Consider the following 26821-nt stretch of genomic DNA (forward strand, 5'->3'; position numbering starts at 1 on the left):
GGCTAATAACCAAACATTAAGTAGGCCAAGCATGTTTCACTTTCGTTTCAGTGTTGAGAGCAGGACGAATGACTCTCCTTGCAGAGACTGTACGCGGTCTGCATTTTCTCCCTTTCGTTTCATGTTCTGAGAGAGCATGCATGGACGAGAGACGCCCAACGCAGGGACAGAAGATCACTCAACACTAATAAGTAGATCAAGCAAAATGTATTTTTGTCAAATATATCAAGTTCCTACATGTTATATAATATACTAGTGTTGTTACGAGCAGGGATGGATTAACCAACGGGCCTACCGGGCCCAGGCCCAGGGGCCCATGAGCTCAGGGGGCCCCTGGGCCTGAGCCTCCGCGCGTGACGTCGCTGTTATTAACATTGTATTGATATGAATATGATGATATGACACGATGCGCCGTAGCCGGTATATGCCAGGCTTAAGTCATTCATGTCAGTAACAGGGCCCCAATAGTCCGATTGAGAAACTAAAGAATAGCCTAAATATTCACTTTGAAGATGTCACAAGAAAGAAACCATCATGATACCTTTCAAGTGAGTGTTTATCCCCTCAGTTTATCTATAGGACTTTAGAGGGGCTGAGTACTCCATTCAATATATGGGCCCTTCAACTCTGTAGGGAGAAATCCAAAAAGCAAGTGCAAAACAATAGCATTAGAGCTCTGTCTAAGCACCCCCACCCCCCACACACACAAATGCGCTGTTTATGTATTTCTGTAAAGTTGTTCTTCATGAAAGTTTATTCGTTTAATTCATATAACCGAAGTCCCTGCTATCATATAATTCGCGTAATGTTGTCTGCTCAGCTCCGGTATCGTTGTTCCATACGGACTGAATTTTTTATTTTATTTTATTTATTATTTATTTTACGGGCGGGGGGGGGGCTTGACACGTCCAGGCCCAGGGGCCCGTGGTTTCTTAATCCGTCCATGGTTACGAGATGTGCCGACGCTTCGAAGCGTGTGTCGAGTAATGGAGGGGGCGTTTCCTCGAAGCGCGTATCGAGGCTTGCTTCGTTTAGGGGAGGAGCCAAAAATGATGACGTCCGAAGCCTCGCTGCCCGGCTGTACCACGTGACTGCTTCGGGAAGTGGTTCAGATATTGCCGGGAGGTTTGACAGCAATATAAACCCCTCAGGCTCCATTCAAAATGTGGGTTGTTGGTTGAGAGTTTAGAGAGAGAGATAGTTTGGAGAGTGAGGAGAGAAGGATAGGTGATAAGATGGAACTGTTGAGAAACTGTTATTTCTGAATAAAAATGAATAAAATGTCCCTTGTCCTGTACATCACTGTCCAAGTTATACACGCATATTCAGTCCCCTCTTCCTAGTTACACACACACACACGTTCACTGTCCTCTGCCTGCTTAAGCCCATACCATTTTCCTAAAGTGACATAATAACATTATTACACAACCTGCCATATCATATGATACTACCATTTTGGGAACATTTACACACACAGAATACATAAAAAAAATATTTTATTATGCACATATGTGATAATTTATGTACAGAAATGATTTGGTCATACATTTTTGTAATTCATAGTCATTCCCAACAGCCATAACAGACACAATAATTCAATGCATCACATGATGTGGTTCAGATACAGCTGCCTGTGATTATGCACTTGGCCAGAAGGTGGTTTCGTGAGCACATGAAGCTTCGAGAAATGAACCCTTTCTCGAACCAATTGGCTGAAGTGGTTCGATGCCTCATGAGGCTTCATCTCACCATCACTATAATATACCTTTGTTTGAAAAATTATGTTTTTAGTTACAGGAAAAGTCATTAAATTATCAAATTGAACGTGCTATGTGTTTGCATCGTTAAAATATCCCCGTTTAATTCTTTATTCTTTATATTGATTAATTAATATTCTTCTCAGGTTAATACGAATATGTATCACTGGCTTTTATTTTGACTTTCATTTTAAGCACTTCCGTTCTGTCGTTTTTGGTTTCAGACAGCAGAAACGAAATACGGAGGTGGTATTCCGTTTTTCCGTTTTTGGTTTTCAAACGGGAAACCACGTGATTTCCGTATTCCGTATTTGGAATGAAACGAAAAAACAAAATAACATTACGTACACGGACCCGGTCAGTCAGAGAACCAGAGAACACGGCGCGAGGACAACTGAGCCTCAATATATAGAGATGCGATTGTTTTGGAATGTTTGATGCAAAAGACTTTAAAAGGTGAATTTTAATTTTTTTGTAGAATTGAGAACATGCCCCCAGCCTCCAGAGGGTTAACGTGACATATTTGAATGTCAGTCAGTTTACCAAGGCCACTGGTTCTGCTGCTGTTCAATGTTAAAGATGACGGGACCAATGGGGTCTCAATATACTTCTTCTTTTTTACGAATCTGGATGTTTCACTGAAGAAACAATTTATCATCCACAATATTAATTACCTCGCTGGCACTTTATATGTAGGAGCCTCTTTGAAAACACAGCTCTGTGTGAAGTTTTGTCTTTAAAAAGAAGGAAAAAAACTATTCATTAATCGCGATTAATGAATTTCAAAATGTGCGATTAATTCGGTTTTTTTTTAAATCGATTGACAGCCCTAATACACACACACACACACACACATTTGGTTGACGCCGACGCGCGTCTTTGCCGGTGAGTCGGTGTCATGGCAACGGAAACCTTCAGGCAGCAGGACACCTGGAGGCGGCTCCCTCTCTTCCTCTGAGTTGAAGCTAAAGCTCGTCTGAAGGGGAACGTCCTCCTCCAGCGGCACCGGCACCCCGACCCAGACACGGCGCGCAGCGGTAAGTCGTGGCACCGGAAGCCCTCGATGGCTGCTCGAGTAATACACGTATTTGACCACTTAGCGAGGACTCAGGCTGGATTCGGGTTTGTAGGCCACACAAGTTAATGACTCAAACCGTATTGTTGTTCTTCTGGTGATTTAGGGATGAGACGCAACAAGAACTACACATCCGGCGGAGTGATCATCTTCCACACGCCTCTTCCTGTCAGCGTGTTCAAATCAGAGGTATAACAAAAACAACTAAGAAATCATTTGCCAATTAAGAATCATCACTTGTCTTTAAATGTCAGGGAGGCTGCATATTGGACACCCCAAAGGGGAGAGGGGGCTAAAATAAAAACGCGTCGTGCACTGACACAGATGTCCCACGTGTGTTTGCGTCACAGCGAGCTGCAGCTCAGGTGTCCCGGTAGTGACGTAATCTGTCAGTGCCTGTTGTGCTGTCCTCCGTTCACCTGCGCGCGCGTGCGCGTCTGGTCCCTCTGTGTACTCCAGCTGATTCCTCACGAGAGGTCATGAGAGGTCATGGTCCACATGGAGCTCTCCTATGTTATCGTGAATATTAATGTGATGTTGTTTATTGGAGCGATATGGTTTACAGACGGATGTCGTGGTGGCGAGTGACACTGCGGGTTGTTTCAGGAGTGCAGGGCGGATGTGAGGGAGCCTGCGGCCCGCAGAGGGAGCCCGGCTGTTCGGGGAGCGAGGACCAGGAGCCCCGGGACATGCGCAAGAGTCGGGGGAAGGGACGAGGAGGCCCCTCCCTGTGGGGCCCAACCGGGAGCCAAACAGGAGCGGCTCTCTCACGCCTCCCTCAGACGACTGAAGGTAGTGGCTCAACCAAACCAGACATGCACACAACAGATCTCACTATGTTTAATACTGTTTAGGCCAAGATGGAGGCTGACCGTCAACAGCTGGAAGAAATAATCCAACCGCTGCTGGATACACAAAGGGGTCTCGTGAAGGTGAGAAGATGGACACCGCGTTTGTTGTTTTGTCTGCACTTTTTTTATTCTAATAAAAAAGCTTTTGACATCTGGACATGTTTGAAATGTGTCTCCGTGGAGGACTTGGAGAGGTTCCTGCGCCACCGGGACGTGACGGAGCTGAGGAGGAGGGAGCTGCTGCACAAGCGCTGGACTGAGCGCGTGTGGTTCCCCCTCCAGAGGAGGCTGGAGGAACATGCGTCCAGCCGCGGCCCCACGGCGGCCAAGAGGCGCCAGAGCTTATACGGTCACTACCTCCATCACTGCAACACCAAGGTGATGAAGATCTCTCCTTTCAGGCTGCGTGGTACTCAGGTGTAATGATCTAACAGCTGTGATGCATGTCATCTTCAGGGCTCTGTGTTTCTAGAGACCTATGATGTCAGGGAATACAATCCGCTTCTTCTGCAAACCAAAAAGGTGAAGGAGATTTTGTATTTTTTATTCCACTCAATAAATGTAATATATTTTATTTCACTTAGTATATTTAATAAATTTTATTTCACTTAGTATATTTAATATATTTTATTTCACTTTATATAATATATAAATTATATATAATTATATATATACACATTATAAAGTGAAATAATATTCTATAAAGTGAATTTAAATATATTAAATATAATAAGTGAAATAAAATAAATTACATTTATTAAGTGGAATAATATATATATATACAAAATAAATACAAATATATAAACCAGCTATGGACGTATTGACATAATGTGTTGGTTACTGACACTAGTTTCACGGCTTTATCCACTACTAGCGCAGTACTGCTGACTTAAAGGACCCGCTGTACCTCCAGTTGCATGAAGGACTGAAGGGGAAAAGAACAGCCGGTTCTTGTGAAGGTATTTTTCCGTTATTTAGTTTTACTAAAAGGAAATGTAAGAACAATATGAATGCTTTGCTTTGAGAGGAGATCTCCGCAGTGGTATTTTTCTCTTATTGTGAAACTGTATAACTCTTGAAAGAAGAAATAACACATTCTTCCCATTTCAAAAAGGAAAAAAAGCTGCATTCATAATAAAAGACAAGCTTGCTCAACTCATGTGTTGCAGCTTATTTCGGCTAACTGTAGATAACCCATTCCCCTTCCATTTCAGGATGTAGATACACAAGGAGACAAGTTGAGATGCTATCTCAGAGGGATCCTCCTCTGAGTGAATCTGCGACGCCTCGGACCGCCATCCTGCGACTGGCTTCATCTAATCATCCAGTCACTGCATCCAGAAACCCTCCAGTGGGGGATGAGACTGAAGGAAGGAGGTATAGCGGGTACAAATATTCAGTAGTAGTATTAGTATTAAGTGTTACACTCAATAACAGCTGTGGCACAACGCCACTTAAGGATAGAAGCGACAGTTCAAACCATGTCAGAAGTAACGTTGTGTGTGTCTCATCCAGGCTCGAGCGCATACCGTACTACTTCAGTGCAAACGCCAACGCAGATGGAAGATGCCATGAGAGCAGCTGCTGGCTCCTCGGATTTGGGCAACAACCAGCGAGTTAAAAACAGCGTCAGTGCTCGCCCACATCCAAATAAAATGCATTTTAACCGTAAATCTCCACCTCTGCTTCCCTCCAACTACCTCACATTCCCCAAAAGGCACCGCACTAGAAGGGGTTATCGTTTGGGAAATGTGTCGACAGAGTAGAGAAACATTCAGCCGCAATAAAGAAGAAATATTTTACTGTATGTCCATTTTATTTACGCCATTTTCAGTACATTTGACATCACATTGAACAGTAGTGTGCAGCATTTTTTAAATGATGGCATAACAGGACACACGTCTTCCTATGAACAAAGAGGACATGTTGGACAAGGTGGTTTTCCTCCATGAAGGGTAAAATAGGATACTGTACATATTTGTAAAAACTCAACTATATCGCGACTGCGGCCAATTTTAATCTTATTTATTTTAGCTGGTTTGTTGGGAACAAGACCACCCTTTTTCCACAATACGTTTCTACTCCATCGGTTTGTCGTTCTCCATTTTTGGCAAGGTCACTTCGATGAGTTTAGGGGACTCGAGGCAAAAAAAGGCAGTAAAATCAAGAGTTGTTCAAGGCACAGCTACAGGTAGGCACTTCTAGATGTGTGCAGCCGTTATGCAAAATGTCTTCTCTTCATTACCGTATTTTTTGCACTAAAGGGCGCACTTTAAAGCCTTTAATTTTCTCAAAAAACGACAGTGCGCTTTATAATCCGAAGCGCCGTATATATGGATTAATTCTGGTTTTGCTTACTGACCTCTAAGCGATTTTGTGTGGTACAAGGCGCTCACGGCGCTAAGTCAAAATGTTTTAGTACGACTTTGGTAAACTACAAAGCCGCACCGCTTGCAGCATTACGGCTACCGTAGCCAGGAGCGTCGCGGAGTAATACATACTGTGCTTCACCATAATATTACAGTGTGTGTATAAGGATCCCAAAATGGCACCTGTCAAAAGACACGCTTACGACGCGGACTTCAAACTCAAGGCTATCAGTCACGCAGTAGAACATGGGAATAGAGCAGCTGCGAGAGAATTCAACATCAATGAATCAATGGTACGGAAGTGGAGGAAGCAAGAAGATGACCTGCGCCAAGTAAAGAAGACCACACAGAGTTTCCGCAGGAACAAAGCGAGATGGCCACAGTTAGAGGACAAAATTGAACAGTGGGTTATTGAACAGAGAGCAGCAGGTAGAAGCGTCTCTACAGTCTCTATTCGACTGAAGGCAACAGCGTGAGCACGGGACATGAATATCAATGACTTTCGAGGCGGTCCTTCTTGGTGCTTTCGTTTTATGAAAAGACGTAATCTCTCTATCCGCACACGAACTACCGTCTCGCAGCAACTGCCAAAAGATTACGAAGAAAAGTTGGTCATTTTCTGCGCATACTGCAAAAACAAGATCACTGAAAAGAAGATCCAGCTTTTTTTTCCGCTTAATGCGCCTTATAGTCCGGTGCGCTTTATATATGAAAAAAGATCGAAAATAGACCATTCATTGACAGTGCGCCTTATAATCTAGTGCGCCCTATAGTGCAAAAAATACGGTACTCTAAAAAAGAAAAGGAGTGGTGCGAATGCCCGAGGGAGTGTTTTGGCCGTGCGTCGTCCTCACTTGATCGGCTCGTAGAGCTGCAGGTCGAGCTTGACCCAAACCTCTCCAGTGGAGACTTCGTGCAGCAGTAGGCGACGATTCGCTGCACCTTTGCTCTCCATCTCTTTCTTTATGGTTGCCACGGGAACCTCCGTACGACCCAGGAAATCTGAAGAGGCAGAAAACCGGTCATGGACTAAAAATTTATAAAAATGAAAAAGGAATGCACGTCTTTAACCCTTGTGTTGCCTTAGGGTGATTTTGACCCGAATCAATATTACACCCTCCCCCCGCCTTAGGATTAATTTGACCCCATTCAATGTTTAATGTCGGTGTTCTTTCGGTAGTCAACAAACAAACATAAAGTGCCTCACACTTAAACTTGGAAAACAATATTAATTATAATAATTTTCTGGAGGTTTTAATTGCTGGCGTCAAATTGAACCCAAAGGGTAAAATATGTTAGTAAATATAAAGGTAACAGGAGGGTGAAACATTGAATCGGGTCAAAATGACCCAAAGGCGGGGGGAGGGTGTAATATTAATTCGGGTCCAAATGACCCTAAGGCAACACAAGGGTTAAACATTGAATGGGGTCAAATTGACCCTAAGGTAACAGGAGGGTTAAGGGATTTAAAATGTTAGCCGGCGGTGGCTGAGCTGATGCCACAATGTCAGTTTATCAACAGATACAAATCTTTTGCAGATAGAGATACACTATATGTGATAAGCGAAAAACCAAAAGACAGAACACAGAAAAAAGGGATGGAATGGGTAACGTGGCTTAAAAAGCTCAAAAGAGGACATCAGCAACCAGCGATGATGCGTTTCCTTCATTCTGTGGACAAATCGGACAGGATCCATTCTGTTTGTGTGAGACTGTCTGCGTCTCTTCTCCACTGACCGTCGGGTGAGAACTGGTCCTTCTCGAACACAGTGATACACAGGATGTCCTGGTAGAGGTCTTTGATGAAGAACTGGCAGTTGAAGTTCCACTTTGGGTTCAGAGTGTCGCCGATGGGCCGGGAGGTGTAGCACTGGGCCCCCATGGTCAGCTCGCAGTACGGGTTGCTCTTACCTGGCGGGGTGAATCGTGAAATTAACTCCATATCACGGGTACGGATGGACACGGGGACACGAGGGGCTCTGCGGTCCTCACCGTTGGGTTTACAGGCTTTCAGCTCCTGGGCTTCGGTGACGGTCACCAGCAGGCGGCCGATGCCGCTGGTCTTCAGGGAGCGAGCTAACACACACACACAGACAGGAAGAGGTACTGCACGCACTACTGCGACTAATGTGTGGACGAAACCGGAGCTTATATAATTCAGGGCGATTAAAAAAATAACTTTTGTTATGAGAAAGGTCTTTTTTTTGCAGAGCAAGGGTGGGTCTTTTTAACAAAGTTGTTTCACCCATAGCCTGCTAGATTTAGTAAAACAAATCTAATTATATATTTTTTTCCCATCACAATACACTTTTTATTGATTTCAGTAATACAATGTTTTCTCTAAAAACAGTTGTTCCTTCCTTCACTTTAGTTTGCATCACAAAAGAACAGACGTTTTAAAAAAGTGTCTTAAAGTTGACCTATATAATTCAAATGGACAAAGCATAGATTTCTTCTTAAATAGAGAGGCTACAATATTCATTTGCTATGTTTAACATGCATTTTGAAATTGTTAATTCCACTTTGTATGAGCACACTGAAAACTTTATTCATATGGTTTAAGTTGGATGACAATTATATGTTTACCTCTTTTAGTTAATGGTGAGACAAGTCAAGAGAAGGGTTCAAAGGTAATATCAATCATGTAAAAGGGTCTTGCTTTGAAAAAAATAAAGAATACGGTAAATGTAATATATTCTACAATAATAATTATTGCATAATAGGTACGCGGTTGTAAAATCAGTATAATTCAATATGTGCGTGTCAGTATTTACACGTATCTCATTGTACTGGGATGCTTGTCCACAGAGATCACTTGCTCTAGAAGGACATGGTCACATGTTCATGGCTCAGCACATGGTCATCGTGTTTACCTTGGTACGCCTTCTCTCTCTTCTTCTTCTCCGTCTCTATGAATTGTTCCGATGCCGCTTTGATCTTCTGGACCCACGTTGTCCTACCGACACAGAACATGCATGTATGCCTTAGACCACAGGCGTCAAACACAAGGCCCGCCACGTCATTTTATGTGGCCCCTGACGGCTTGAAAGACACGTGATCACCTTTTCTTTAAGAAATTGAAGACAAATATCCTGAGCTTTTATTTTGAAGGTTTAAAATTAACTGGATTCATGTCATAATATTAGAGACATTTTCTTATGTACACTATTTCTACACTCAAACAATAATCAAATGCAAAGATAGTTATTTAACAATATGTTTGAGTAGTTTATATTATAACCGGCCCTTTAAGAGGCAGCCACGATGCTGATGTGGCCCACGTTGAAAATGAGTTTGACCCCCCCTGCTTTAGACGATGTGATCAGGTGATCTGATATCACGTTTGTGAATGTGTTGCACACGTGCGAGCCGCACCTCTCGTTCAAGGTCTCGGTTTTGAGCGTGTAGACGCGATCGATGTGCGAGACGTGGAAGATCGGCTCGTCGCTGGACGGGTCCGCCGGCATTTTGACCAACACCTCGTTTAGAAACAGCGGCTGGGGGAAGAAAATAAAGTGACGAGTCAACGAAATAAGAAGATTTCCTCTCCTGTATGCTATAAATAATCAAAAAGCAGCGCATGTATTATTTTACCACCACAGAAAAAAATGATATTTATAATCCCGTGGAGGATAAGCGATGAGCCTCTCGCTTACCGTTTTGTACATCTTCAGCTGGATGTTGGTCTTGAGGCCGAATAGCTTGTCTGGTCCTGAAGAGGAGAAGGGTTTGGCGCTGTGTGTGAGGAGGAGGAAATCGTTGAAGAGGAAAGCCCACAGCTCCCTGCTGCTTTTGGTTTTGTGAAGCCGACCGCTGTGGAGGAGCCTGCGAGGCCCGAGGCAATTAGTCAGCGAGTTGAAGACCAAGTGCTGAAAGATGGTAAAGACAGGCGTGACTGAGGAGGCAGGGAAGGAAAGGAGGGAACAACGATAAAGTACAGTAAGTGACGGATGCTCAGCGGCTTCGCTCCTATATGTGGTAACAGATGTGATCCGTTCTGATGTGAAGGAGTTATAGTAAAGCGATGGAGCAGAATCTATATCAGTGGCATCCCACATAAAATGCCCTGTATAGGGCGTTTACAACTCTACGTTACCGCGGCGATAAAACGTTTGACGTGCATCGACGACTGAAGAAAAGTCCGACCGCGTTCACCTCGATGGGTCCGTCACACTGCACGTGGCCCTGCGTCCACTCCAGCCGGTCAGAGTTCTCCTTCTCCCGGACCCCCTCGTTGACCTGGGAGCACAGCTCCTCGGCCCGCTGCAGAGCTTCCCTCAGCGGGCTGCGGTCCGCGTGGCAGTCCGGGGTGTGCTCCAGGATCTGAAGGTGCACACGATGAAGATCAGGAGGAAAAGATGGGGAAAGGAGGGTGTTTGTCACGAGACGACACAGAGAATATTTTCCACTTGCGTTCTTTATGAGCAGGGGGTAGCGTGTGATCCTCTGCATGGGCTTGAGGAGGAAGCTGGACAGTGGCATTCCTTTGCAGCGGTAGTTAGTGGCGATCTTCTGCGAGAGAGCGAGGCAGACGGCGAGAGAGGGAGGAGAAAGAAGGGATTTCACTGTCTGTTTTGTGCCTTTGTTTCTTTAAAAATAAAAAAAACCTCATTATCTGCACCCTGTACCTTGAGGAAGTCTTTGAAGTCGGGCTGGCTGTGGGTTCTGCTCTGCAGCAAGGCAGCGGCGTTGAGCTGGCAGGAGCAGAAGCGGATGTACGGCTGCATGTGGGCGAGCTCCGAAGCCAACAGGTCCCCGATCAGCTGGACCGGCATGTTCTCTCCTTCCGTCTTCTTGCGGACGCGCAGCGCTCTGGAGAACAGGGATGACGAGGAGGAGGAGGAGGAGGATGATTTATTAGTCGATCAAAATCGATTTTATAGTTTGAGTTTTTCTTTCATCGTTTAATCATCCCCAGTTGCTTTTGCTTTACATCCAAAGATGAAGCAGAGTTTGTTGTGCACATATCATTTCCCAGAATGCTTCATTACCTTCGCATTGAAAATGCGGAAGGTTATGTTTTGATCGCCGTGTATTTATTTATTTATTTGTATGCGTGTTACTCGCATAACAAAAAAAGTTTTAAACCGAATCGCATGAAATTTGGTGGGATGATTGGTTATTATCCGGGGACCATTTGATTACATTTTGGGATCAATCGGGTCAAAGGTCAAGGTCACGAAAAGGTCAAAATCTTCTTGAATCGCATGAAATTTGGTGGGATGATTGGTTATTATCCGGGGACCATTTGATTCGATTTTGGGATCGATCGGGTCAAAGGTCAAGGTCATGGAAAGGTCAAAATCTTCTTTTTACCATAGCACGGTCAATTTGTATCCAATTTGCATGCATCTAATGCCAAAATGTTCATAATTCAATGCCCAATCTTGTGATATGCGAAGGTAGGCGCTCTACCGAGTGCCCGTTCTAGTTTTTTTATGTAATGGTACCTACTTGAGTAATTTGGTGTTGCACACGATCAGCTCCCTCCAGTTAACAAAGATCACTCCCATCTCAGCCTCCGTTAGCCGGCCCGACTCGGACATGGGCCGGTAGAAGACCTAACAATGCAGACGGGGAGGTTAGACACGGCGGCACTCAGCAGGTTCTGCATGTTTCTTTTGAGCGCGTACGTTCGCACCTCGAGGACCAGCTCCAGGTCTTCCACGTAGGTCTCCTCGGTCTGGATGACCTCGTGGATGTAGCCCTGCCTCTTCCTCTCCTGAGGGCTCATCGTGTCCAGCGTCATCAGGTCGGCGCACCCTGCAGCGCGCGCACATGCCAAGACGAGCAAACATGCGGGCCACGCATGCACCGACGAACACACAAGCATGTGCATCACACACAAATACTTCACGGTCATCAAACAGTGTGTGTGTGTGAGGAAACTACGGTGAAAACACACGACACACACAGCGTGTTAAAATCTGTGTTTATTATCAGCTCTATATTTTATTTACACTGAATGCACAGACAAGAGTGAGGCACGTTGTAGTCGCAGCACGTGAACTCCGGGGACATAGCAGGCGATGCTAACGCTAAGGTCACTGCTGCCGAGGACACTGGATTAAAGGAAAGTGAAGCACCCGTCATGGCGGAGTGCTCACACTCCTCATGGTTGCATAGGTGTGGACGAGTAACGTAGCGGATGCTCGAGGGAGAGAGCAGTGGAAGACTCCGTCGGCAGTGTGGCGTCATCGTCTCTGAATCTACGGTTATTGTTAATTATAAAGTTGCTACGCTCGCTAACGTCTGTGAGTCGGTTTCTTTTTTTGTGTGCTGGTGATATCACAGTTCAGGACAGGATGAGTCACGACATTAAATCGCTTGGAAGCATTAATAAATGGAGGAGTGCATCATAAAGTGAGTATTAAAATCACAATTAATTGGTTTGAGAACGAGCGACGCGTCAGAAAGCGGCAATTCGAGGTCATTGGTCCATTTTTAGCAAGGTTTAGTGTTGTTAGTGCAAGAATGAGCGACCCTGTTCAAAGTTATACGGATTCATAGCCTTAAATTAGAACTAGAAGACTTCAGTACGATTCCATTTACATATTATTTCAACTACACGATGTCAAAAACATTTTTTTTGTGATTCATATTTCCATTCATATTTTCGCGAACCTACACATTTCATGCCTTTGCATCAGAGGTTCAAAAAGCCTCCAAAAACACGTCTAGCCGCCTCGGCCTCCCTCGCTCCCTCGGCTGATTAGTTAGTCAAAGAAAACAACAAGAGGACACACAGCGGAGGAGAGAGCGAGGGGGGGGGGGGAACGGGTGAGTAAATAAATGCCTTTTAGATCATGACGAAGAGGAGAAGGTAAAGGAAGCAAAATAAGTTTACAAAAAAATAATAATAAAAGAGTTTAAAACAGAGAACGACAGAGTTCCAAACGAGTGAGGTGGAAAGCTGCTCTTGCTGACGGCTGGGCTTCCTGTTGCGATAGATTGGCTCAGACAGACAGGAGGAGGAGGAGGAGGAGGAGGAAAAAGAAATGAAGGAGTAGAGAGGAAAGCCAGCATTACTGTCCTACAGAGGAAACGGAAGACAAAAAAAGAGATGAGGTGGAGGAGGGGAAGGGGGGGGGAGGTGAGTGAGATGAAGGAGAAACGGAGAGACATTAATATAGTTTTAATATTAATGCTAGACTCCAACATGCAAGTGCATTATTAATGTATTCCTGGAAATGTAAATGTTGTTACTAATCACATCAGCTGGAGCGCGTGTTCTCTCTCTCTCTCTCTCTCTCTCTCTCTGATAAAGCACAGGCGTCGTGTGTGTGTGTGTGTGTGTGTGTCGGGGAGTGTATGATCAAGGATTACAACGTCATTGTGTTGGGTTTCGTGTCTGCGGCTTCAACAACTTCCTCCTAATTAAACTCCGGCGTGTTTACTCTTGTTAACAGAGATGGACTGCTGAGCAGAGAACACACACGCTATGAATACTAATTCAAACACACACACACACACACACGTCTGACAAATTATCGGCACTTTGTGAAAAAGAGAAATAACAAGAAATCCAGCTATGTGTCAAAAAGACATTCACCAGTGCGTTCTGCATGGTGGAAGTGCATCTCACATGTTCTTTACCGACCACATCAATCTACCAGTCAAAATTAAAAGTGCTCTTAATTTGAAAATGAACAGTGGTTGTTCGCTTTTGTTCTGTGACCCAGTGGAAAAAAGACATTTTGAGAAAAACGCTCATTCCCTTTCTTGCCGAGAGTTCGATGACCTCACTCGACTCCGAGTACAACGCGGTGGCAGAAGACGGTTCGCTCCGCATAAAGAGGACATTCGATCTTTGGATAGAGAGAGCAAGACCAACACCTTCGCTCTGCTTCCCGTCTTCATGCTGAGCTAACTTGGCTCTCGGCAAGAAGACGCACAGACGTTGTTCCACAAACATCAAACTGCTCGTTTGAATGATTTTTTTTAATGGTTGGTTAGCCGTTTCAGGGAACACTTCAAAAAGGCAAAAAAATAATAATAAATGTACTTTTTTTTGACACGCCAATCATTTCAATACGAATACCCGCCCAGCGTATGTGGGGATGGAGCCTTTTCAGTGCAGCGGGTTCATATCCACCAATTAGTGACAGAGAGCAACTCTATTCATCTTACCGGCAGTCTCTCCATGCTTCGGACATGGATGAGTCGTCTACTGTGAACCGAGTCAACCAATCAGATCGTCGGCAACGAGAGAGACGTTTCTTTCTCCAGCCGATAAATATGATTTATCATTTTCCATTTGTCTTATCCCCCATCCTCCCCCAACAGCACTCGCGAACTAATTCAAACTACGTGTGTGGATTATTGATTTTCTATCAAGTAGACAGATACACATCGTCCCTCTGTGGAAATCTGTAATGGCAGAAGAAGAAAACAACCCTGAGGTTGACTCACATTGCTGACTGGGGTCTGAGTCTGTGGTCATCTTGATGTAATTGGTGGGCAGCAGGCCCGTGACCCCGTCGATGTCTGCTTTCCACCAGTCGGGGTTGGTCTTGTCCAGGATGCTGATCAGCTGACCCTTGGAGAAGCTCAGCTCGTCCCGATTGGCGGCCGCGTAGTCGTACATCGCAATAACTTGGCACACTGAGGGGTCAGAGGCACACACGGGGTTATCAAAACAACTATTGGATGGAGATGGAGAGCCGTGACATCTTCTACATACATTCGTGGTCCCCGGAGGATGAACCACACACTGTGGTGATCCCCTGACCTTTCGGCTAGCACCGCCCCCCGAGGTAGACGTTTGTGATGAGATGGATTGGACGAGTGTGAACTCTAAATCTTGTTGAATGTTATCAATATGTTGGTAATACCAAGAATTTTGATCGTTTTTAAATGAACAACAATGCTGTTTAACCATACAATCCAAAAAATGACAGAAACTACTGATTGTTATAATAATAATAATAAATGTATTTTATAAGGCGCCTTTCAAGGCACTCAAGGTTGCCGTACAACACATTAAAACAGTTACAGCTAAGACAACTGGGAATACAATCTTCCCAGGTTAGTCCGTCACTTATATCGAGCGTCACATGTATTAAATAGCATTTTGGTGTTAGCACCAAACTCGTTTCATGCATTAATGCACTTTATTTTGGTTAAATGTCACAATCAGAGACACATCAGCAGTTTCTGGCGCCGTTTGTCGAAGTAATCGTGGCTAAAGAAATAAGTGAGACAGAAGTGATGAATCGCTATGTTCAAAGCGTGCAGCACCTGGCAGAGGGGAGGGGGAGGGCCGGCTGCTGGAGGGGCCGAGGAGCTTGACGTGAGAGGAATGAAACCAGCCTCTCTGCCGCTTCTTGCCTCGAGCCTGCCGGGCAAAGAGCCAGTGAGAAATAATCAGTCGCCTGCCGGTTCACTTCTGAGATGTAGAAATGGATGGATTGATTTTGGCCCGGGCGCCGAGAGCTGAAGCTCCCGAGTCTCAGCGGGACAAACAACCGACACCGAATCCTGACGGGTCTTTACTGGGAATTTATATTCAGTACCTTGAGGAAATCAATCAAAGCTCAGGCCTAAAGTCTGTGATACGTCTAATCCGACTTGACTGACCTGAATACAAAAGTAAATCAACGTATTAGGCCATTGGGCAGTTTGACGACGCTGTGGTGATCCTACGACAAGGTCAATTAAGTTATGTTGGGAGCACCGAAGACCCATTTTGACCCAGGAAAAACCCTGAATGTATATATGGGATTAATCATGATTAATCCACAGAAACCTGTGATTAACCTGATTAAAAATTTTAATCGTTTCACAGCCCTAGTTATAACATTATTCTTTTATTCCTATCTTCTTATATACACACATATACATATATACACACATATATATATATATACACACACATATATATATATATACACACACATATACAGGACTGTCTCAGAAAATTAGAATATTGTGATAAAGTTCTTTATTTTCTGTAATGCAATTAAAAAAACAAAAATGTCATGCATTCTGGATTCATTACAAATCAACTGAAATATTGCAAGCCTTTTATTCTTTTAATATTTAATAATTTTTTAATTGCATTACAGAAAATAAAGAACTTTATCACAATATTCTAATTTTCTGAGACAGTCCTGTATATATATACACACACACATATATATATATATATATATTTATATATACACACACACACACATATATATATATAAACTTACATATTATATATACACGTCATACACATACACTGACCTGCAGTTCCCCGAGCCACCAGCCAGTGGAGTTCTTGGCCAGGACCACAATCAGTTGCCCTGGAGACAGATGCAGCTGATGCATCGCCGGGGCAACAGCGGCGGTGGTGGTGGTGGTGACTGCCTGGGCTATCTCTGTTGACAAAACAGAGATAGCTGAGGGAGGATTTAGATCAGCTAAATGTCAAGAGTAAAGAAGAGTTAATCAGCAGACTGATAGTCTTTGTATGTATGCGTGTGTGTGTGTGTGTGTGTGTGTGTGTGAACTCTGTCTTACCAGGCTTTTTGATCGGAGCTCCAGGTTTTGACACCTAAATGAATTAAGTAACAGTACATTAAGGAGTAAAGTAACAAATAAATACATTGTATTCCAAATTAAATAATATATATATATATATAAAATGGGTCAAAATATAGATTAATTGATTAATTGCTTTGTCGAAAAGAATGTCGAGTACTAACACGTGCTTATCGCAGGTTTACGGCTGTCTGATCTTTGCAATATCACTTTACATGAAATATACTTTACACAATTAATACAATGAGAAGAGTAAATATGCATCACCTCTGGTTCAACGGGTCGGACGTAGTTAGAGGGGAAAACCCCGGTCTGATCCCCGATGCATCCTCGCCACCATTCTCCTTCCCTCTCCGTCACCGTGACAACGTCTCCCTCAACAAACGTCAGGTCCCCCGCCTCTGGGCTCTCGTACGTGTACAGAGCAACATACTCTGGTGTGGATCAAATACAAAGCCGATTGGCTCCTTGCCGTGATAAAACGTGGAGACTGTCTTTCTACATGTAAAGTATTCTTACCTTCTAGCTGAACACAGTCAGTGTCATCCACACTGGAACGGGAACAACACACAGTCAATTTAGTCTTACACTCAGCAGACATCAGAAAGGTCTGTGTGTGTGTGTGTGTGTGTCCTCATACTCTGTATAGCCGCCCGTCTCCACGGCGACATAGCTTTTCGGGAACCATCCCTGGGTCCCGTTGAGCTGTCCCAACCACCAGTCCTCCCGCTGCTGCAGCACGCCGATGACGTCGCCCTGGGAGAAGCTCAGCATCGCGGCGGCGACGTCGCCGGCGCCGGAGGCGAGGTTGAGCGTCGTCTCCGGGGTGGCCGACCACGAGGAGACGGCTCGAGCCAACAGAGGGGCGGAGGACTGAGGGGCGGGGGTAAGAGAGTCGAGCAATTCTTCTCTTAAGTCAAGGAAGATGGAATAACATCTCGGATCACCTCGCAATTTCTGACTAACATAGAATTATTTTCCTGTTACCCTGAGAAACGTTAGTCTATAACCATTTATATGGGCACAATACAGTAATTCACCTCACAGGGAAGTGTTTATTGTTTGCTTTTTCATATTGCTATTGAACCTTCAGTGGAAACACAAGAGACTGGAGACTCGACCCACTAAGACTCGACCCGGACTCGCCAAAAATGACTTGCGAACACTGATGTTACCTATTGGGAGATGGAGATCTATAAATGTCTGTGTGAGCCACAGAAAGGCAAACAGAGAGAGAGGGACTCTCATAGGGAAACGCTATAAATATACAGCCGTGCTGCTGCTGAAGATATATGTGTGTGTGTGTGTGTGTGTGTGCCAGATGGTGACGGGAGCAGTGTGTGTACCAAGCCAGACCCAGATAGTTTCCTGCCAAAGCTTGTTTATAGCTCAGAGATACTATCAAGGCAGACGTCTTGAAAGCGACAGAGCAACCGGCTGCAACCGCAACGGTGACATAGGATCACCTTAAAAAGTTGATATGGCAACAGCTGCTTATTTACACATGCAACAGCAAAAGAGAAACATTGACGTTCATTCAGAGTCATGTCTTTGGTCACCTGGCGGAAGGCACGTCCAATATTCAATCTCCTGAAACCAGTAAAGTTGTGGGATGGAAAAATCTAAACAATGAGACGCTAAAAATAGAATGAGAGAAGCTAAACGGCTCCGTAGAGCTGAGGAGCAACGCAGCATTGCAGAACTCTCTGGGTGGTACAAGAAATCTCATTACCAGAGATTTATTTCCCATTTTCATTCATTTAATTGTTAATATAAAAGTAATAACTATAGCAGCTTCCATCTGATACAATGGAGAGCACTGAGAGACCGTAGCTCATTAAAGGGCCTTTGAAAAAGACATCAGGAGAACTTTCTATGAGGGATATTTCCCGCGTTGCTCCCGTGTGAACGTGGCTATGCTCCCCAGAAATAGAACGGCTAATCTGTGAACTGACACAGCAACACAACAGGAGTTTTAATTTGCATCCGGAAGGTAGGTCACCATCTGTCCACCAGGAGGGAGCTTTCTTTTAAGGAAACTCAGTTAGCCCCAATCCCCCGGAGTTCAGAGTAAACACAAGTTGAGCTTTACCTGTGACGCGTCCGATTGGGCAGGAACGGTGATGTCACATGCTGCCTTCTTGTCTGGGACTCTGGAGGGAGGGACACACACCATTCAGAAAGGAGCACACACAAGAAGAAGGGACGCCCAATACGGGGGTAGCATACATCGCAATGCCCAAAGCATGGCAGCATATTATTATTATTATTATATAACTTTATTATTATTATTATTATTAGACACTAGCATAGTGGCTCTCAACCTTTTTTTTAGTGATGTAACCCCTGTGAAATATGTTTTCAGCCAAGTACCCCCAAAAACTATTTTTTATTGGAAATAAAAGATGAAATAAACAGCGCTGTGCCATCAGTGTTCGATTTTTATATAAAATGTATGAATTCACAGAAGTGTAAGTTCATAAACTGAATTGTATATATATGTTTATATTAAAAGTTTGTTAATACAATAATATCAGCGAAATAACTTATGGCCTTTTATTATATAAACTATTTATGTTGTAAATAAAAATTCGACCTTTTGAATCCGTCTAATCAACTGACAATGTCGCAATAAAAATGATTTTATTAAGATTATTTTATTGAAAATGTGTTAAATAACAATATTTAAAAGATTTTTTTTAATGGATGCTAAATTCAAATGTATATATTCTTATCTCACGTATCGCCATTTGAGAACCACTGAACGAGTAGACGGCACAGAACTGTACGAACTCTAATGAAGAGGAACTGAAATATCATGCAGACGATGTCTTTAAGCCCCGCCCCCTCCCGTTACCTTGCGTTAAGTGGTGGCGGCGGAGGACAGGACGATTTTCCAGTTGAAGGAGGGACAGGCGTGTTGGTCGTGGAGGGGGTCGGACATTTCTCCGCGTAACTCTGGGGAAACCAGCCCCTGTTTCCATGGTAACTCCCGCAAAACCAGCCAGGCTCACCGACGGTCTGCTCATTCACCTGCAGCGTGAACAAAAATAAAAATCCAATCTTTTCGATAACAATTACTTTTTCACTCTTCCATCCGTCTGCCCGACAGACGATGTTGCACAACACATTATTAAAGTGAGATGAACAGAGGGAAAACTTCGTATACACCAATTTATTTTTTAAACAGATGTTGGCAAATTGCGACATTTGCAGTTGAAAAAAGGTAATAAATGGCAATATATGTTATTGCAATATCACATCGGAAAATGTTTAACATTGAAATAAGTTAATATAGCATTGTGATAATATCCTATCGTAGGTCGTGACTCCCAGTCTGAATGTTACATGTGTGACTATGGGATTCTAACATCTGTATCTTTCACGATGGGATTCTAACATCTGTATCTTTCATCTAGTAGATGTGTGACTATGGGTTTCAAACATCTGTATCTTTCATCTAGATGTGTGACTATGGGATTAAAACATCTGTATCTTCCATCTAGTAGATCTGTGACTATGGGATTAAAACATCTGTATCTTTCATCTAGTAGATGTGTGACTATGGGATTAAAACATCTGTATCTTCCATCTAGTAGATGTGTGACTATGGGTTTCAAACATCTGTATCTTTCATCTAGTAGATGTGTGACTATGGGACTAAAACATCTGTATTTTCCATCTAGTAGATGTGTGACTATGGGTTGCAAACATCTGTATCTTTCATCTAGTAGATGTGTGACTGTGGGATTCAAACATCTGTATCGTTCATCGAGTAGATGTGTGACTATGGGATTCAAACATCTGTATCTTTCATCTAGTAGATGTGTGACTATGGGATTCAAACATCTGTATCTTTCACTCTGGGATTCAAACATCTGTATCTTTTTTCTCGTAGATGTGCGACTATGGGATTCAAACATCTGTATCTTTCACTATGGGATTCAAACATCTGTATCTTTCTTCTCGTAGATGTGTGACGATGGGATTCAGACATCTGTATCTTTCACTATGGGATTCAAACATCTGTATTTTGCGGTGTGAGTGTGTCCCGTACCTCGATCAGGCCGTCGGCGTCGATGCTCAGCTCGTCTGTGTTTCGGGCCACAAACGCGTACAGAGCTCGATACGTGGTCAGCTGGGAGGATCGCTGAGCCTCCAACACCGGCTGCTGTTCTCCTCTCTCCTGCTCTTCTTTCCTTCTCCTCTCCTCCTCTTCTTCTTCTTCTTCTTTCCATTTCCTTTCCTGCTCCTGCTCCCTCTTCCTTTTCTCCTTCTCCTCTTCCTCCTCCTCCTCCCGCTTCCTCTTCTCCTTCTCCTCCTCCTCCCGCTTCCTCTTCTCCTTCTCCTCCTCCTCCTCCTCCTCCCTCCTCCGTCTCTCCTCTTCCTGGGCTTTCTCCTGGGCCGCTTGGAGGCAAGCCTGTGCCTCCCTCTCCTCCTCCTCCTCCCTCTGTCTGGCCCTCTGCTCCTCCAGGAGCCTCCGTTGGTGCGCCTCCTCTTCCTCCTTCTCCTGCCGCTCCCTTCTCTCTTGATCTAGCTTTGCCTGTCTGTGGGAAGTAAATGTTTTTTATAGCCCGACATAGAGAATGACATACAACATTGATTTAAATAAAAGTTCAGTGAGAGTCGTTTGCAGTCACACTCACCTGGCCGCCTCTTCTTCCTCCCTCCTCTTCCTCTCCGTCTCCTCGTCCCTGCGCCTCTGCAGCTCCCTCAGTTTCTCTTCTTTGACTCTGTGCAGGTCGACGAGGACAGCCTGCTGCCTCGCCTGCTTCTCCCTCAGCTCCTGAAGCAGCCACAGGATGTACCGGGCATCAGAGAGACGTGAAAGACACGAGCGACGACCGGCTCGATGACGCAGAAGACGGCGTTATGATCACAAAACACAAGCTCCAACGACGGTCAGGCCAACGTAGTGGATGCACAGGACTGAACGTTACGTTTGTGCTCGATGTAAAGACAGATGTGGATGTGTTGCAAAGCTCATATCTGCATACAGAATGTGGTGGTTTCAAAGAATACACATCTTATGGTGGAATAGTGCAAATACAATGTCTAAACAGGCAAAACGGCTCTAAATAATAAATAAAAAAACCAGCAGCCATTCACATGCATAGGTGTGTGTGTGTGTGTGTGTGTGTGTGTGTACCCAACGAGTTCATTTGTTCCCTTTCTAACACATAACTTGTGCAAGTTAACTGTGTGTGTGTGTGTGTGTGTGTGTGTGTGTGTGTGTGTGTGTGCTTTACCCTCAGGGTGCATCCTGTTTACACATAAAAACACAGGCGAGAACAAAAAAAGGAAGACATGGTACCAAAGGAGGGCTCCGTTAAATAATGAGTCGAAAGAAAGAAAAACAACCCCAAGGATGAGAGAACGGGAGGAAAAGGAAGATTGTGGCAAGAGGTGAGATGGAAAAGAGAACAACTAATAAGGAGGACGGGCGAAACAGATTACACAGTCGGAGGGAGAGAGATAGATAGAGAGAGAGAGAGAGAGAGAGAGAGAGAGAGAGAGAGAGAGAGAGGAGGATAACCTTGATGAGAAGGAAGAGCTGGCTGAGGCAGGCCAGCAGAGACAGAAGGCCTCGCAGGACACAGTCATCCATATCCCCGAGCTTAGAAAAGACACAGAGGGATGATGCAGGAAAAGGAGAGTGGGAAGAGAACGGAGGAGGGTAGACGATCGAGATCAAAGTTGTGAGAGTTGTAAGATGGATAAAAGAAGAAAAAGGAAATTAGAAACACAATTAATGGAAAGAACCCACGGCGAGAAGAAAGATTTCCAGGTCGAGGGAAGCAGGGGGAGGAAAAAAGACAGAGGGGAGAAGGAAAGGGGTTAAAAGCGCTTAAAAAGCAGAGAAAAGAGAGAAAACAATAGAAGAGATAACTGTTGATGCTGCAACTCTACGTATTAGATTAATGATATGCTGTAAGGAGTTATGACACCATTCATCACAGGTATTGAATACTCGGGGCGTCCGAGTGCGCGTGTGCAATAACGGGAGGTCACGCGGCTCGCTTTTCTTTCCCGAGGGGTGAAACTCCAAGCAGCAGTATTTTCACTGTTTTTAACCGTCGCTGAAGTACAATAAAGATATGTCTTCCGGTTCGTATTAGCGGTGGAATCCCTTATACGGTTGGATTGCTTTATTTTGTCGGATTATTATGATTATACCCGACTTCTATCTTGAATCGGGGGGAATTTATTTGCTCGAGCGAAATGAGAAAATTACCACTTTCGTGTCTGCGCATTAATTTCGGAATGAGCCGGTAGATTAATTTAGATCGACATCATGATTGGAAACGGGGGATACAGCCAGTCTGGCTTTCACTGAGCGACTCTCTCGTGGCTTGACGCTGCTCCTCATCCCCGGGATACATTGGGTGGAGTTGAACTCCATTGCGATGGGTTAAAAAAAGGTCATGACCCGCCTCCGTATCCCGGGTCAGTCTGTGCCCACCGCTGACCTTCAGCTCCTTGTTGTACTGCTCCATCTGGGACAGTTTGTCGGTGGTCTCCCTCTCCAGAGTGTCGAGCTGGTCCTTCAGCCGCCGGCAATTCCCCCCTTTCTCCGTCACGGTCCCGGTCAGCGAGGTCAGAGTTGTCGCTATGGGGGCAAAAGGTCAGAGGTCAGCGCGAGGGTTCAGTGACCGATGTGATGTCCGTGTGTGTGTGTGTGTGTTGTGCGACAGGCGTTTGTTACTCACAGGGGGTTTTGTTGAGGTTTCTTAGCTTTTCTGTCAATCTTTGCTGTTCTGGGACCAGCTGGGAGAGCTTCCTCTGCTGCTCCTGTGAGTGAGACACACACACACACACACACACACACACACACACACACACACACACACACACACACACACACACACACACACACACACACACACATGAGGAGAAAAAACATTCATGGGGAAAATTTGAATACATGTTTCACAGGGAGGAAGTCGAAGCAAGAGCACTTCTTGAAACCTCAAACTGAAGCTGCAGTGAGTTGATCTCATTGATGCGCGAGTCCCTCTTCTGATTGACGAGGTCCACCTCCGCCTTCAGAACCCGCCTCTTGCTCTGAGCGTCCCGGAGGCGGTCCGAGATCTGCTTGTGCTTGTTTCCCTGTGAGACCAGGTGACAGACGTATCAGTGTGTGCTCCGGCCTTCTGGGAAAGGGGCTCGTCTCCCGAGCGTCTCACCACATCCTCCAGCTCCAACTCCAGACTCTTCTTTTTGGCCCTGAGTCGAGAGATCTCCTCCTGCTCCCCCCCTCTCCTCCTGCCCAGCTCCTCTCTCTTCGCTCGCTCCCACTCCTCCCGGTGCTGGCGCTCCATCTCCTGCTTCGCCGCCTGTGAAGCACAAAAGGACCATGGCCATCATCCCCCCCCCCCCCAGAGACATGGCGGCCTGGATGTTCGTCATCTCACGGGCGAGGCCAATTTCTCCAGCTCACCTCCTTCCTCTCCAGCTCCCTCAGCCTCTCCTCCTCCCTCTGTCTCTCCATTTCTCGGTGACTCTCCAAACGCCTCTCCTCCGCCAGCCTCCTGCGGTTTTCCTGCTCCCTGGTCTCCCTCTCCCTCTTTTCGTGAGCCTCCCTCGCCTCCCTGTCTCTCCTCTCCCTCTCCTTCCTCCGCCCTTCCTCCAGAGCCAGACGACGCTTCTCCAGCTCGGCGCTGCCTCGCGCAAAGTTCGCCTTCAGCTTGTCCTCAAAGGACACTACGGAGGAGAGGAGACGGACGGACGTGACACAGAGGACGACTGAAGACTCGAATTGTAGCGTGACGGGGCGGTGTGCGGGACACGCCGTACCACTGCTCTTGCTCTTTTGCCCAGGTTCAGTCTCGAGTGTTTCTATCAGACAGGGAGTGATGTAGGGCCCCGTTCCATTCACAAGCTCACTGGGCTCGATTCCTCCTCTGAAAAGGAAAAGGAAATAACGTATATATAATAATGAAAGTATGACAAACAATTGAGTGTGTCCATTTGTGTGTGTGTGTGTGTGTGTGTGTTACCTGAAAGAGGGAGGCACCAGGTCTTGAGGCAGTGTGAGGGGGAGCGGTCGGCCAGTTTTGGCCATGTCCACGAGGTGCATGGCCAGAATGAACTCATCCGCTTGCAGCTGACCGTCCTTGTTCACGTCCGCTAAGTTCCTATGTACGCACAACAGAGTGAGTCACATTGTAGAGCAATAAAGATAGAAAGTAGTTTTTTTTGGTGTGACTATGACTTTTAAAGCAGCGTGATGGTCTTCTTTAGAGTCAACTTTGTACAAATTAACAAGTTATGATGTTGCGATGATGAACTGTTGCCTATTTACTCGTTAACGTGCATGAATGTTTCTGACCACCTGGCTCAGGAGTCCTTCACTAACACTCGTTTAGCTTCCACCAGATAAAGAGGGGAATACTTTTTACTCCTCTTTCGATGCTCAACGCGTCACTGTGTTCACAAGCTAGATGATAACTTGGTGTGTTTACCTTCTGGTGATGAGCATTGAAAGTGAATCACATCAATATAACACAATAATGAGCTAAAATTAAAAAAAAACATATTTTTACTGGTTTGCTGTTTATTATAATTTGCTTTTACATGATAAACAAAGTGGCTTTAAATCACATTCATGGAAAGTTCTTGAGCCGTAAATCATGGCAGTTCTCCATAAAGTGAAGAAGCAAAAATACCACACACACACACACACCTTATACTCACCAGATGGTGGCGAGCTGAGTCTGGGTCAGGTTGGACGCAATCAGCGCATTTCTAACCTGAGGTCCTAAAAAAAAAATGACATCAGGAATAATAACAGTGAATTCCCACGCCGGCTGATGTGGACGCTTTTCCCGCTGCTGACTTCCACGCTCTGTCAAGTGGGGCTCAGAGCACCGACGTGTGCGTGAGAGCGTGTGTGTGAAGTGAAGCCGAGGCCTCTCAGGCGGTCCTGAGAACCTCCTGTTTATTTTAGCCGCAGTGTGTGTGTGTGTGTGTGTGTGTGTGCGTCTACGCGCGTCTGTCCCGGGGACTCACCGGACAAGTAGCCGCTCATGAGCTTGTCCAGCGTGTTGAACTGCTGACGGTACTTGAGCCTCGAGCCCTGCGGGACGGACCAATCGGTCGCACCCATCTTCGGAGAGTTACTGGCCAACGACGTGGTGGAGGAAGAGTTTGAACTACGAAAAGAAGAGTATGAAAAAAAAAAGAAAAGAAGAGGCATGACGTTACACCGAGATATCACCTAAAGGGAAATTACACAATAATAAGACACAGTCAGCGTTCCCGTTCTCTCAAGCCTCCACTTAAACCCTCTAATTGCTCAGAGACTCCCCTGTGTTATCTCCCAGCTGTTAATTAGCCGTAGAGGAAGCAGCCGGCTACGTAGACGATGACTCTCTGAAACGAGGCAGCGCCGTACTCTCGGGCTACACTCATCGGCCCTTCTGTTTTCATCATAAACAAACAACTGTGCTAGAATAGCAAGAGGGTAGGCCGGGTCGATGGCGTTCATTTGAGAAGAATGTCTTTTTTTTTTTTCATCATCAGAGCCGGGTGCAAACATGCAACACTTCTCTGAAATCGAAGAGGGTTCAAGGAGACAATGGGAGATGCAGTGCGGGATCCTCCCTCCGCCGTAGGGTGTGTGTGTGTGTGTGTGTCACCAGGAGGGTAAAAGTCCCTTATAATAAAACGTATGACTTCTCGCCCACTTGCGTTCAGGACTCCACTCCTTTCCTTTCCTGTACTGGATGTCTATAATTACCTTCGCATTGAAAATGCAGAAGGTAATGTTTTGATCGCCGTGTATTTATTTATTTATTTGTATGCGTGTTATTCGCATAACAAAAAAAGTTGTAAACCGAATCGCATGAAATTTGGTGGGATGATTGGTTATTATCCGGGGACCATTTGATTAGATTTTGGGATTGATCGGGTCAAAGGTCAAGGTCATGAAAAGGTAAAAATCTTCTTTTTACCATAGCACGTGTCAATTTCTATCCAATTGGCATGCCCAATCTTGTGATATGCGAAGGTATGCGCTCTACCGAGTGCCCATTCTAGTTGTTCATGTATTGTTTGTTATATGTGTTGCTGTAAAAAAAAGAAAAGAAGTGTCCTTCTGGGTCAAATAATAAGTTGAAAGGTTAAAGTGATGTGTGAATGGCCGCTGGATCAACCTGTTGCCCTTTTCTCTCTTAAAAAAAAAAAAAAAGAAGATACTTCCCACCTTTCCACCTGAGGACCAGGACCAACACTGGGCCA

At 45.0% G+C, this 26821-nt stretch overlaps 2 protein-coding genes across 7 annotated transcripts in view; one reads left to right on the forward strand and one right to left on the reverse strand.

Annotated features, from left to right (window-relative positions):
- The first annotated feature begins 2755 nt into the window (after positions 1–2755).
- fam228a (family with sequence similarity 228 member A) lies at positions 2756–5479 on the forward strand. Its single transcript, XM_056428136.1, has 9 exons — positions 2756–2794; positions 2939–3021; positions 3439–3624; positions 3687–3764; positions 3867–4061; positions 4140–4205; positions 4558–4642; positions 4898–5060; positions 5199–5479. The coding sequence occupies exons 2-9, from the start codon at positions 2941–2943 to the stop codon at positions 5302–5304; spliced, it is 960 nt and encodes a 319-aa protein (XP_056284111.1). The 5' UTR covers positions 2756–2794; positions 2939–2940; the 3' UTR covers positions 5305–5479.
- Position 5480: 1 nt separating this feature from the next.
- itsn2a (intersectin 2a) overlaps positions 5481–26821 on the reverse strand; it is a 38693-nt gene continuing 17352 nt past the window's right edge. For 3 of the 6 annotated variants that reach the window (XM_056428134.1, XM_056428129.1, XM_056428135.1), the window contains 30 exons: positions 25592–25734; positions 25277–25340; positions 24580–24717; positions 24377–24483; positions 24021–24283; positions 23767–23916; positions 23549–23689; positions 23290–23371; positions 23050–23189; positions 21226–21365; positions 20637–21126; positions 19437–19612; positions 18672–18732; positions 17220–17452; positions 17099–17130; positions 16847–17013; positions 16559–16592; positions 16283–16437; positions 15293–15389; positions 14465–14656; positions 11694–11815; positions 11507–11613; positions 10681–10864; positions 10208–10564; positions 9709–9921; positions 9428–9549; positions 8926–9008; positions 8045–8128; positions 7790–7963; positions 5481–7054 (listed from right to left, as the gene is read on the reverse strand). In XM_056428134.1, the coding sequence (XP_056284109.1) occupies positions 6903–7054; positions 7790–7963; positions 8045–8128; positions 8926–9008; positions 9428–9549; positions 9709–9921; positions 10208–10564; positions 10681–10864; positions 11507–11613; positions 11694–11815; positions 14465–14656; positions 15293–15389; positions 16283–16437; positions 16559–16592; positions 16847–17013; positions 17099–17130; positions 17220–17452; positions 18672–18732; positions 19437–19612; positions 20637–21126; positions 21226–21365; positions 23050–23189; positions 23290–23371; positions 23549–23689; positions 23767–23916; positions 24021–24283; positions 24377–24483; positions 24580–24717; positions 25277–25340; positions 25592–25734 (4603 nt within the window). In that variant the 3' untranslated portion in view covers positions 5481–6902. The remainder of the gene's footprint in view (positions 7055–7789; positions 7964–8044; positions 8129–8925; positions 9009–9427; positions 9550–9708; positions 9922–10207; positions 10565–10680; positions 10865–11506; positions 11614–11693; positions 11816–14464; positions 14657–15292; positions 15390–16282; positions 16438–16558; positions 16593–16846; positions 17014–17098; positions 17131–17219; positions 17453–18671; positions 18733–19436; positions 19613–20636; positions 21127–21225; positions 21366–23049; positions 23190–23289; positions 23372–23548; positions 23690–23766; positions 23917–24020; positions 24284–24376; positions 24484–24579; positions 24718–25276; positions 25341–25591; positions 25735–26821) is intronic. The other 3 variants (XM_056428133.1, XM_056428131.1, XM_056428130.1) reach the window with 3 other exon arrangements.

This window comes from Pseudoliparis swirei, chromosome 12 (genome assembly GCF_029220125.1).
Source record: "Pseudoliparis swirei isolate HS2019 ecotype Mariana Trench chromosome 12, NWPU_hadal_v1, whole genome shotgun sequence".
Taxonomy (NCBI): domain Eukaryota; kingdom Metazoa; phylum Chordata; class Actinopteri; order Perciformes; family Liparidae; genus Pseudoliparis; species Pseudoliparis swirei.

Excerpts from the sequence above, each read along its gene's own strand:
- fam228a (XM_056428136.1), top strand. The coding sequence starts at position 2,941 with ATGAGACGCAACAAGAACTACACATCCGGCGGAGTGATCATCTTCCAC. Across the intron at positions 3,022-3,438 it reads TCAGCGTGTTCAAATCAGAG|GAGTGCAGGGCGGATGTGAG; the intron begins GTATAACAAAAA and ends GGGTTGTTTCAG. Across the intron at positions 4,206-4,557 it reads TTCTTCTGCAAACCAAAAAG|CGCAGTACTGCTGACTTAAA; the intron begins GTGAAGGAGATT and ends ATCCACTACTAG.